Below are 13,385 nucleotides of genomic sequence, written 5' to 3' on the forward strand. Positions count from 1 at the left end.
ATGACCCTGATGCACTACGGCTTTTTCGACTTTAGCCCAACTTATGCACCCGAAAGCCGAATAATTGGTCTCATTTCATTTGTGGGCCATTCAATATTTCAATTTTGAAATAGCGATCAGACTCGGGTCAAGTATGATTAGGAATCACATTTGGGTTTGGAAATCATTATCCGTCACGCCTTCGGGTTAGGTTCGGCGAGTAGTTTCCATCTCTAAAATATTTTTCCATCATTTTATTTGTTGTAATTATTACTTAATAATCACATTGTGTATTTGTAGTTATCTAGTGAATAATGAAATTTTAAAGTTTGAAGTGAATATTTATTTATTTTTTTAAATTTATATATCCTATTTCGGTTTATTAAAGTTTTGGTCGTATTTGGCTCTCATCCCAAATAGGTGATATGCCAGAGCGATGATTCAAACGGATAATTTAGAGGCGATCAAGGTCATACAAGACTCTTCTTCGACAATTTCGAACTCTACCTTAACTAGGTGAAATTTATTAACTATTGACGAACGTAGGACTTTGAGTTCTACAACACATTCCTAGAGAGGTTAATAAAATTGTTGTTTGTAGAGATCTCAAGAGAGGTGCTTGTAATCCCTCTTGTTGTTAAAGCAAGTGACAGTCTTGCTCTAAAAATTCTTGTGTAATTAATTGCCTTAATCTGTCTTTTTCACCAAAAAAAGAAAAAATGGCCCCATTGTTAGGGAAGTGATTTATGATAATCAAACTAATCACTCATTCTATTATTTTACATTAGAATTTTCAATAGTTTTCTTGATTATTAGTATTTATTAATTTAATTACTATTTTATGTTTTTAGTAGTAATTTTTATTATTAGTGTCATTAATTCTTCTTATTATTTCCTACAATTTCTCTATTTTTTAGTTCTCAACTAGTTTATGTGTTTATTTTTGCATGATAGAAAAAATTAATTCCATTTTATTCGGAGATTGGACCAACTATTTGAAATTTAGATTAATATTGAGAGATTGATTTTAAACAATTTGAGTAATATAGAGAACCCATAATGAAAGGTGTTTGTAATAAGATTGAGTGAACTTGGGGTTCATCAAGTGAGAAATGTTGTATGCTTTTACAGAGTGTTTGGACAAGACATTTGGATGTGAATTTTTTTATTAAGGTTTTAAATTTTAAAATAAATTTCTTTATTTAGATAAAATATTTAAAAATTTTAAATTTTGTAAGAAATTTAAGGAGGGTTTGAGTAGCTCAAATTTCATCTTTCAGAATTTTAAAAAATATTATCCCACTATAAAATAAAAATATAAAATTCAAATGTAATTTTTATTTAATTCCAATATATTTTTATATTTCATATTATTAAAAATATTTATATATTTTTATCAAAGTAATAATATTCATATTACATATTTTTATATTATTTATTGTAATATCATTATTTTTATTTATAATTATTTTTTAAATTTATGGAATTTCAATTACTTAAATTTTTTAAAAGAATATTTATCCAAACAAAATAATCATAAACACTAACATTTTAAAATGATGCCTTTAAAAGGATAGCACCTTAAAATTTTCCTCATTCAAACACACCCTTAAAAATGGTGGGGTAAATTTGAGGAAGATTTATAATGGAAAAAACCCTTTGTGTTTAAATTAGGTTTTCAACTTCAAACAGGTTATAATAATTTATAGTTTCGAGTTTTGAGATTCAAATACAAAATGGAATTGACTCTAACTAAATGCTCTTTCACTTGAAAATTTCTGTCCAATGTCTGGAACGATCGAGTTTAAGAATCACATTGGGCGGTCAAATGGGAATAAAAGTGAAGGTAGATTTTGGGCGGATAACTTGCTTCATAATGCACGTACATGCTTATCTCATTTGGATGTTGCTCGTGATCCATGTATATGGATTGACTCCAGTAATGGCATTGTGACGATTAATGAAAAGTATTGTTAAAAAGTGTTGGCAGGAAAAGAAGCCGAAATGGAAACTGATGTCTCCAGGCATATACAAGGTGAGGTCAACACTGTGCAGATTTTCTTGCGAAATTCAAGCATAATCAGGAGCCAGGCCTGGCTGATGTACCACCCCTGGGATTAGGGTATATGCTCCTAGGAGACATCATAAAAGGTGTCTGTCAATACAGTTATAAGCTTGTAATTGACTTTCTCACTTTGAATTAGTCCATTTTCTTCTGCCATGGCTGTTAATTAACAGATTTATTTATTTGAAATCAGTTAAATAGTTTTACTTAATAAACTATCACATCACTTCGGCCACACATAGCCTTCCATGTTTCTTTCATTTATTAATTAATAATATAAGAGAGTTGGCTTCTTTTGTAGAGGCAGATGAGAGTGCTTTATTAGGCTGTGATTAACTCCAGTCTTTTCCGTCAGACATCACCATCCTATGTTCCCTAAATTACTCCTTTTGGGCTCTGAATAAAATTAAATTAGTTCGTAAGGATGTGGGGGCTTGTTTTCTTTAATGCAATTGTGGACGGCATGTGTTTTCCTTTCCAGCTCTCTGATCACATTCACATATATTCGACATTCAATTTATTTAAAATAGTTTGAATGCCAATCTCAAATTACCTAAAACTATGGCCAAAAAGATTTTTTTTTAAAAAAAAGTGATACATATGGTCTCAAAGGGATGATGATGATGATGATGATGATGATGATGATGATGATGATGATGATGATGATGATCAAAACTCTTCCAACAGTTCCGTCTGAATTTACCTCAACCGCACTCGATGAAGAGCCATATAAGCGATGAGTCGATAGCCGACCAGCATGAGTGCCATAATAGACACATCTATCCACATGTGACTCAGACCCATTGATTTGATGGCAGGAAGATCCCCAACCCTACACCACACTCCCTTTGAGCACTCGTAATAATCATCCTCTTTGTACTGAACTCCAAGCAGAAGCTTGTAGCAATAGTAGCTATAACTCAAGTACTTTAGCCACACTATGAAAGCCGGGATTTGTTGAACATAGTATCCCCCAGCTATGAGGAAAACAAGAGTTGTTACAGAAGCTAATGTGGTGGCCTGTTTAACGTCCATGAGAATAGCCCCAATGGCTAAACCCAGACTTTGAGAGACCAGCACATTGTAAAGCACCACTAGCAGGGATAAGATGAAGGTAACAGGGTCAGGTTTAAGACCAGCCATCCAATAGATTATGAAGACGAAGGCTGTTGGAAGCGCAAGCTCCAGTGGTAGATCACCGAATGTTCTAGCCAGGAAGTAAGATGAAAGGCGGTACATCCCAGATGATCGTTCCTTGATTAGCATTCTTCTTTCTTGTGGAAATGTGAATACCGCATTGTAGAGTGGATAGAATCCCCAGAAGACAGAGAAGAAAAACAGCAGCGCTATCTGTTTATATGACATGCAAAACCCTTTGTTTAGATTCATTGTGATATACTACTACTCAATTAGTGTGTTGGTTGAAAAAGAAGAGCTCTTACGCGGTCTGAGATGTGAGAAGCTGGGGTATGCCACCATAGTAGTCCACCCAGTACGGCCACACTGATGACTTGGAAAATTCTTAGCCTGTTGAAGGCTTCGTACCTCCTTTCTCTTACCCCTCTTTGGAGCAGCACCTTGAACTGGTGCCACCAACTTGTGCACCACTGTTCTGATTTGTCATTCCCTGCATTAATCAATGCATCATAAATAAGCATATGATGTACAACTCAAAACTAAAGAGTAATTAAGGGAAGTTGATGGATTCCAGAGAAAATTACTTGCAGATGGCTCTTTTGCATTCATGCCGCTATTGACATCTGAATTGCAAAGCTCGGTTTTCAGTCTTGTGGAAATGTTTTTCTCGTAGGCAGATATAAGAGCATCTTTCACCGATTTCTGTTCTTGTTCTGTACTCTCAACTTGCTCCACTGAGTGTATAAAATCAGGTCCGATTCCTGCAGTGAACAGCAATCAATATTGTTCACCAAGTAGAATTCATTACCTGATCGCCAATATACATGGTAATTTTGCTTCTAATATACATGGATATATTTGAATTCATTATTTTTATTCTGAATGCCGACTAATGTGTTCAATTGAAATTTGAAATATAGGAGCGAATATATTTATGCACTGAAACTCTTTTATATATATATATATATATAATTTTTATTTTAATAGTTAAGCTTTGCGACTATACGAAGGAAGTATGAAGAGTGGATCTTTGACAGAGCAGACTCCATGTGGCGGCACCATTTTTTGTAAAGCCATCCAAGGGTAGAGTAGAACAGCATGAAAGAAAGAAAAAGTAAACAGAAGAACTCAAAGCGTTCCATTCCTCATTGGTCTTTCTATACGAATGAAAAAAAGAAGAAGAAGCAGAGCTGAAAATTACCGTTAGCAAGATCAAGTAAGAGATCAGCTGGATTGACAGTCATGGATGTAGAAAATCCAATGGAGGAAAAATATTCCAGGGCTGCAGATGCTGAACCGTAGTAGATGGGGCAGCCCTCAGAGAGCAAAACAACCTTGTCAAACATGTGATAGAGTCGACTAGAGGGCTGATGAATGGTGGTGACTACAGTTCTGCCCCCACTAGCCAGGCGTTTGATTGTGGTCAAGATCCGTTGTGCTGTGGTTGAGTCCAAACCTGAGGTGGGCTCATCTAGCAAAAGTAAACTTGGATTGATTAGCATTTCCTGGCCTATGCTAACTCTCTTCTTCTCCCCACCAGATATTCCTCTAAATAATGGCCCTCCAATCATGCTGTTTCGGCATCTCGTTAGTCCCAGCTCAGCGATAACTCTCTCCACATGTTGGACTTTCTCATCTCGGCTCAAGCTGTTGGGCAGCCTTAACAGTGCAGTGAATAAAAGGGTCTCGGTCACCGTGAGATGAGGGTACAAAACATCATCCTGAGCCACGAATCCTGCTCTTCGCTTTATGGCACCACAAAATGGCTGACCATTGTATGTGATCTTTCCGGATAGCTTGCCAGTGAGGCGGCCTCCAAGAGCCGTAAGGAGGGTGGTTTTACCACTTCCTGATGGACCCAACATTGCTAGTATTTCTCCTGGATAAACAACACCTGAGATGCCATTGAGTATGGTCTTTTCTCGTGTGATCCATCCACCCCAGCATGATCCTTTCTGCTCCAACTTCACCTTGTACACGATCTCTTCAAACTGTGAAAAGAGTCACAAATTGCATGAACTAGCATAGTAAGAATAGTAGGGAATAGACGATGTGATATTAGGGCTTTGATTTACCTTCAAAGTTATAGGATACAAAGTGGTGAGTCTGACAGGAGGTTGTGAGTTGCGTTGTATTGGAAACGCAAGCATAGCACTGTTGTGGGGCTCAGGCGTCTCTGACAGAGCCTCCAATGGGCCACTACTCATGCCATGTTCTGGTTTCGTTGCTATCAAGTTAAGAGGCATGGCTAAATCAATGAAGAGATATTATTGCTGGCGGAAGGTGACGGCGCTAACGTAGCTGGGGCCTGGGGGGATGATGGGTAGGGAGAGAGAAGTTAACAACTTCCTTTTAACTTGGCTTCCCAAAGTGAACTGGAGAGCATATAAATATATATACACACACATTCCATATAGTTGGAAAGCGATAGAAACGATCGAGGATTCTCCTGTGCGCTAAAGCACTTTAATGTAGGGGCTACTGTTCAATTCACTATGGTGGGAGTGGGACCCCACCTTCTTTCCCTTAATTTATTCTAATACTAAACTCTAAACCATTATTTTATACACACACACTCTCTCTAATCTTCTTCCTAACTAAGCTACTATTTACCATCATCATCGCAGTTATTATTTAGTAGGGTAACCTTGGATGTATGCCCACCTGAGATCAAATTATGGCATGTGGTACATGAGGTAGCTGTATAAGCGTGCCCATGCGAGCTAGTATCATTTTAGATCACTATAACTAGCCATTATCTCTGTATCATGAAGCAGAGTGCTGCAAATAGTTGCATCTGGGCCACTTAAGGTCAATGAGCCTGTCTTTGGATTTTTTGCTCTTGTTTTAATATGCACATGCTCTGTACACAGATTTGGTGCATGTAGAAACGGAGTGATTGCCAAATAGGAAAGGCCATAGGTCCAAGTGCTTTAAAAGACAGAAGCTCACTATTTTGTTGGGTTTTGATTTTCTTTTTCTTTTAGATTTTTGTTTTTTAGCATAAGCAATAGCACTATACACAATGGAACGGGAAAAATTCCTTTTACATCAATGTCCTATTGGTCTCCTACAAGACCAAATATGTACGGATCACATTTGGACATGAAATAAAAATAAGATTTGAATTTGAGAAAAGGTCTCCCCATGGTGAGGACATGATTGACACGAGGGAAAAAAAAGGCAAAGAAGCGATGGCCAACAATGGCGATTAAACTGGAAACATAAGAAATTTTCAGACGACTAAGGTCAGTAGAAGAAGAGTTTTTCACGTACTTGGAATATAGGTTTAAACCATTCCGAATTCGAAAGAGACGAGAGGGAAAAATAAACAATAATAATAAGATTACTTTTTTTTTTTATCGTTTTAAGTTGTAAGGCATTTGGTTTCCGATTGCAAAATGGAATTAATTTTAATAAATCAATGAAAACATTAAAATATCATTAATTCCAATAATGCAAATGAAAATTATGTTTTTAATTAAAGATACAAACAATCATATGATAGATCCTTCGGAGTCTCTCTCGTCTGCTATTCCAATGGAATTGTGGAGGGCAACAAAGAAGGTGTGGAATAAAGATACGGATGATCCCACGAAGGAACCCGTTCAGAGGGATGGAGTTGACGGGTGTTTGGGGGTGCCAAAAATGTCTTTTTAAGATATGTTGATGGGGAGTGAATGATGGGAAATTTTGGTATTTTGTCTTGGAAGAAGGAGATGTCAAAATGGTTAAGGATGGTCCATGCATAGAGATTAGCTTCTCAAAATGTATACATAACCTCATTGATCAGAACATGGCAAACTCTATGGCGGTCTGACTCTTGGGGAGGACTATAGATTCTTGTGCTTTACAGAGGAGATTAAAATTGTTGTGGAATTTGGTAGGCGATTTCCAGTTGACTGTCTTAGACAACGATTATTTCCTAAAAAAGCTTAACAACAAAGATGATTTTGCCGGGGTGCTTACAAGGGGTTACTCGGTGATTTACGGGCATTACTTAACAATGCGGCCTTGGTCTAGGAATTTCTCAACCAAGGAGACGAATCCATCCAAAGTGTTAGTGTGGCTTTGTTTACCAGGTTTATCTTTTAGATATTACACTTTGGATCAAATTACAAACTTTTTATCAAGGAGACAACATAATAACCGTTATGAGTATTTGAATATATGCTCACTTTTATTTTTTTACAGAATTACTGGCTTGTTTAGATTATTTACTTAATTAAGTTGTCTCACTTGTAATGTAAACATTCTTACAGTGCCATTTATCACTAGTTTGAACTTAAACAATTAATGAACTAATATTTGTTTGTCACAATTTCGCTATATATGCAAAATATAAAAAACAAACACAAAAGTTATAGTAGCGAAATGTGAAATTAAATTTATTTATTTACCAATCGTTCGAATACATAGAAAATAATTACATATTTACTACAATATGGGCACATTTTCTAACACTCATAATGATCGAAAAATTTGAAACATGGAAGTTGGTAAAAAGACCTGTAAATAGAAAAGTGATTGGATTGAAGTGGATATTTAGAACCAAGCTGAATCCCGATAGCTCAATCAACAAGCATAAAGCTAGGTTTGTTGTCAAAAGGTTATGCTCAAATTTTTTGTGTTGATTTTCCCGACACTTCCACTCTTGTTGTTAGACTAGATACAATCATGTTGTTGCTTATGGTAGCTAAACAAAAGGGTTGGAAAATCTATCACCTTGATGTTAAATCAACAATATTCTTGAATGGCTTCTCAGAGAAATAAATTTATGTTGAGCAACCTGATGGTTTTGTTGTGAAAGGGCAAGAAGATTATGTGTCCTTGTTAAAGAAGGCCTTGTATGGCCTAAAACAAATGCCAAGAATGAGGTACAACAGAATTGTTGAGCATTTAATGCAATTGGAATTCAAAAGAAGTCTCAATGAAGTTACCCTCTACATCAAAGGTGATGAAATCAATTTTGTCGTTGTTTCTTTATATGTGGATGACTTGCTAGTCACAGGAAGTAATGAAGAACTTATGAAAAGGTTCAAAGAAAATATGGAGTAAACTTTCGAGATGACATATTTGGAAGAAATGGCTTACTTTCTAGGAATGAAAATAAAGCAGAGAAATGAAGAAGTGTTCATTTTTTTAGAAGAAGTATGCTAAGGAAATTATGAATAATTCAGAATGGACAAATGCAAAAGCGTAGATACTCCAATGTGTCAAAAGTAGAAGTTGAGCAAAGAAGTTGAAGCTGAAAAAGTCGATGAAACCTTTTACAGAAATCTAGTTGGTTGCTTGATGTATCTAATGGCTACAAGGCTTGATATCTTGTAAGTCTATTATCCAAATTTATGAATTGTGCAATTGAAACACATCTTACAATTGCTAAAAGATTCCTTAGATATGTGAAATGGACACTAGATTATGGAATCAGATTTTATACAAATCAAGATTATGCTTTGCAAGGCTATTCAGATAGTGATTTGGGAGGTTTACTTGATGATTAGAAAAGCACTTCAAGTTATTGTTTCAAGTTTGGTTCGGGTGTGTTCTCATGGTGCAAAATAAGATGGCAAAATCTACAACAGAAACTGAATTTATTGCAGTTAGTGCTACTATTAATCAAGCTTTGTGGTTAAGAAAAATTTTAAAGGATTTGAATCTAAAGCAAGAAGGATGCACAAAAGTGTTCGTTGATAATCAAGCTGCAATTTCTATATCTAACAATCCTATTTTTCATGGGAAAACGAAGCACTTCAATATCTAAGTTATTTTTTCTTAGAGAAGTGTAGAAGGAAGGTTCAATTGGTTTAAAGTACTGATAAATGTCAAAAGTAATTAATTCTTAATGTATTTTTTGATGATTATTCGATTTAAAATGGTGAATTTTATGCTTTTAATCATTTAAATTCATGTTTCTATACTTAGGAGAGCATTTGAGAGCACAAGGAGCAACAAACGAGCGAAAATCAAAGCAAGTTTCAGGAGCTACACAGGCTATGCCATTCCACACGAACTGGACACACGGCCGTGTGAACCATACAGCCATGTGCCAAACCGTATGAATTTTGCAAACTACATTCCGGAAATGCAAAAAAATGTTGCTACAAGATTTGGTCAAAACAAATTTTATTGATTTTTTCTCATTTTTTAAACTGTTTCATTATTGTTGTTGATTTTAGGAGTTTATTGATCTTAAAATATGATAGTTGCTTGATTCTAGGATGTAGTTATTAATTTTTTTCATGTATTTAAACAACACTTCAGCTTAATAAAAAAGTGATTTTACCCGCAATTATTAATTTTTCCTTCTAGTCTTTATCTTTGTTTCTTTTAAGTTGCAGCAAAATTTATTCTAGATAAAAAAAAAAAAAGAAGAAGCTATTATTGTGTTATATTATATTTATGTTCTTTTAGGAAAAAAAATAGCATATGGTTCTATATGTTTATGCATAAGAGAGAAATGAAAATGTAAAAACAAAATAAAAAACTATATGTGCTTCCCCCACCAAGTATTTATCACAGTCAAAGTTTAATCAGCGAGTCTTGTCGTAAATATCAGCTGTGTGTCGTGTTGTGTATGCAATATTAAATTTTAATAAACTGAGAATGTTGGCATTTCACTTTGTCTTTGTTAATTGGTACTTTTATTATGCATTATCTCGTATATATTAGAGTCGAATCTTCATGGGAATTTGGTTTCAAAGCTGGATACATCATGAGTGTGACCTTGATTCTTGCAAAATGCAAATCTCTCGAGAATTGTGTCGAAAAGATAAAGAGGAGTCGTGGCAGCAATAGTGTTAAAGCTCCTTGCTAGCTTTGTCTGCAAATGTAAAAGAGGTTATAAGGGATGATATTTCGTACATTGTACACTACAGATGAAAGCTACGAATACGATCTAGTGTTTGCGTTTTTATAAATTATATATCCGTACTGGCTGCTTAAGAAATAAAGCAATTGATGGCATCTCTGGGATTCTCAACCCTAAGAAAAGGAATAGAATTTTCGTTATAGTTTTGAATCAGGATCGATCGTGTTTTCATTTCCTTTTTCTCTGTCGGCAAACGATACTGAGTTTTATAGATCAGTCAAAGCTAAAGGTCTCAATGCAGATGCTGCGTTACATTCACGGGGCACGGGATATCCATACATCTGTTAGGGACTTTTATATATATATATATATATATATATATACACACTGCTAGATAGCTATGGCGTGAGACAGAATTATGCTATACAAAGATATAATAATTGCAAATTAAAGAAGAAGGGTGGGTTTTGCTTTGCAACAAAAAGAAAAAAAAGCTGAGGTGAAATGAATTTGTTTAAGATTTTCGAGGGAACTCAAAAAAACGAAAGCAAGAAATGGTTCCTTTCTTTGTAAAGGCAAAGGCGTCAATCGATTCTTTTATTCCCCCCTACACTGCTATATGTTCATTTCTTTACTGTAATTTTCAACATTCGTATCGCCGAAATTCGATATGACCATTGTATCATTGCATTTTTATTTTATTATACTAAAAAATTTCATTCAAAGGGTGGGGATTAAATTCAGGAAACTTAGATGCTCCTCACCAATGTCTTTGTCTATAATATATATACATATATTCTTTCACTCACTTTCTTCCCCTTTTTAAAAAAAAAAACTAATTAATTATGTAATTTTCAGTTGATGATTATGAAAGAGAGATGATTAGCAGAGAGCACTGAGATATATAGAGTATGGGATGAGAGGAAGTGGAGCCCAAAGCTTTTTGTGCGAGCACCCCTTTCTGCCTCCCCAACTTGCATATATTAATCTTCATATAGAGTAGCTCTAGTGCCCCTTTCTTTTCTATCACATATTCTTAATTCATTCATTCCTCTCTTAATCACTCTTTCAAATCTAGTTGTCCATATATATGTATATGTTATCCTTTACTGTTATTATTCTTACACATAGATTCTCCCTGCTTTTCTCATATTAATCTAACCCTACATTAATTCATGGATGCTAAAATATTTTAACTTCATTTCAGTTTTGGCACCACGAGCTGTTATAATTTCTACCTCCAAACAAGTATGGCATCCATATGATATTATTCTATGATAGTACTGCATGCATTTCTAATTTTCTTACATCACAAATAAAAGGCTGAGACTGATTCCAACTGCTCTCTCCTTTCTCTCTCTAGGGAACAAGATAGAGATGCCCTAGCTAATTTATTATATACCCTTCATCTTCATCGCCCGCCATCAAATTTATATATACCACGGGATTGTTGTTTTAAATAATTCTATTATTTCTTATCAAATTTGAAAATTGTTACAAACAAATTAAGTTAATTTTTAAAAAAAAAAATCATAATTGATGTGTAGATACTATTTGATAAATAAAATATTTTTAAAGTAGAGTTATTTGAAGGCATGCTAAAAATAGAAAAAAATTTGAACAAAAATTCAATGCCTGAAATATGCACTTAGGAAAAAAAAAGTAAGTACCTTTTAAAAACAGACAAGGTATTAAATTTGCAAGCCCTTCCATGTATAATAAATATTTTAACCTATATATAATAATTATAAATAAGAGCCTTAATTGCACCAAACATCCTAAGTAAAGACCTTCATTTTATATTGGTCTTCAAACTTTAAAACGTTCTAATCACATCCCTCAAACTCTCAAGTTATATCAATCAAGTCTTTTCTGCCACACTCCAAGTTTTTCTAGCCCGTATCTCGAATGGTTGACTAAGTGAGGTTGGCAAAGACTCACGTATGAACTAGTCAAATTCATGGGAATTGACTTGTTCATTTGACGTAGTTTCTCTCACAGAATGTTCTACTAAGTTTTGCCATCTTTCAGAGTCTTATTCTGCATTTGGTGAGCTTTTCCTGTAACAGCCTCTAACTGAGTTCTCATAAATACACACATATAACTTAGCGTTTATCATCAACATCATATCATCACAATTACATAATTCACTTCAAACAAATTAACATACATGATTATGCTACACGAACTTTTCAATTATCCATTTCAAACTAGTGTACTTAAACATACATTCCATGAATTTTGAGTAAATTTACTTATAGCATTTACTTAACCAAACAAGTCAGACACATAATATCATATGAATGCCACACAAACATAAATAAGTTTATCACAATATAAACTTTCATTTCATTCACGTTTCATCATTTCTCAACTTTTGATTATCTCATTTCGTACATTGTCACATACATATCATGAACTTCTATTCTTACATTTCTAAGTTCCTTCTCATCATAAACACATTTCAAATATCTCAATATCACTAACTCATACTTCTCTTACCATATACATAATTTAAATTTAACATTTAATAATAAATAATTTGAATTATAGTAATATAATCGTACGTTGAGTATGTTTGTACTCAGTGGTATGAATTATAGTAATATAATCGTACGTTGAGTATGTTTGTACTCAGTGGTATTACCATAATTCAAATTATAAATACTATAATAAATAATAGACATCAAAGATGTAACAATATAAGTCATATGTGTTAATTATCCTTTAATTTCATATCCCAACAATACTCTATGAGTTTATATTACAGGGGATTTAGCCTGGACTGGTAATCCCACTGTAAGGATAAGGTTCGCGGGTTGTAACAGCCTAATTTTCAATTGTGTCAGAACAGTGATTCGAGATCACTAAATCCGACAAATGAGTAGGAAATATTATTAATTTAGTGAGTATAAGTTAAATGTGAAGTTAGGAAAATTTTGAAATAGTGAAATGTACAAAAATATATATATTAAAATAATTAGAATTGAAAGCGAGGTATCGAGACCTCGAATTTTAAATCGAGCCATAAATATTTTATAAATATTTATGGAGTGTTAATAAGTTAGTATTAAAGTTTCGTCAAGAAATTTTAAAATCTTGATAGCTAATTGAACAAAAAGGACTAAATTGTATCAAATGCAAAATTGTGAGAAATGATTAAATAGCTTAAATGAAAGAGGGTTTAAAAGGCAAATAGACCCAAGGTATATTTGGGCTGGACGGCAAGAGCATGAAATCACCAAGAAAATAAGGGCAAAATTGGAAAATTGTGAATTTGATCGATTAAACTATAGAAAGTGTGAAAAAGTGGAATTATGAAAAGAAATGTGAATTGTGAATTGAAATAGAGATATGAGATTGAAAGCTTGAACCGAAGGTTCATGAATTGAT

At 34.0% G+C, this 13,385-nt stretch overlaps 1 protein-coding gene across 1 annotated transcript; it reads right to left on the reverse strand.

Moving 5' to 3' along the window:
• Positions 1 to 2,512: 2,512 nt before the first annotated feature.
• Positions 2,513 to 5,600, reverse strand: LOC108478342 (ABC transporter G family member 14-like). The gene is made up of 5 exons (XM_017780794.2): positions 5,257 to 5,600; positions 4,383 to 5,172; positions 3,766 to 3,942; positions 3,487 to 3,671; positions 2,513 to 3,394 (listed from the first exon to the last, which is right to left on the reverse strand). Exons 1-5 carry the CDS (start codon positions 5,425 to 5,427, stop codon positions 2,744 to 2,746), a joined length of 1,974 nt encoding a protein of 657 aa, XP_017636283.1. The 5' UTR covers positions 5,428 to 5,600; the 3' UTR covers positions 2,513 to 2,743.
• Positions 5,601 to 13,385: the final 7,785 nt, after the last annotated feature.

The sequence above is a fragment of the Gossypium arboreum genome, chromosome 12 (genome assembly GCF_025698485.1).
Source record: "Gossypium arboreum isolate Shixiya-1 chromosome 12, ASM2569848v2, whole genome shotgun sequence".
Taxonomy (NCBI): Eukaryota; Viridiplantae; Streptophyta; class Magnoliopsida; order Malvales; family Malvaceae; genus Gossypium; species Gossypium arboreum.

What these genes read in the sequence shown, in the direction of transcription:
- LOC108478342 (XM_017780794.2), bottom strand. Translation starts at nt 5,427, where the DNA reads ATGCCTCTTAACTTGATAGCAACGAAACCAGAACATGGCATGAGTAGT. An exon ending in TGTATCCTATAACTTTGAAG is followed by an intron (nt 5,173 to 5,256) that starts GTAAATCAAAGC and finishes CTCTTTTCACAG; the next exon opens with TTTGAAGAGATCGTGTACAA. An exon ending in CTTCTCACATCTCAGACCGC is followed by an intron (nt 3,395 to 3,486) that starts GTAAGAGCTCTT and finishes TCATATAAACAG; the next exon opens with ATAGCGCTGCTGTTTTTCTT.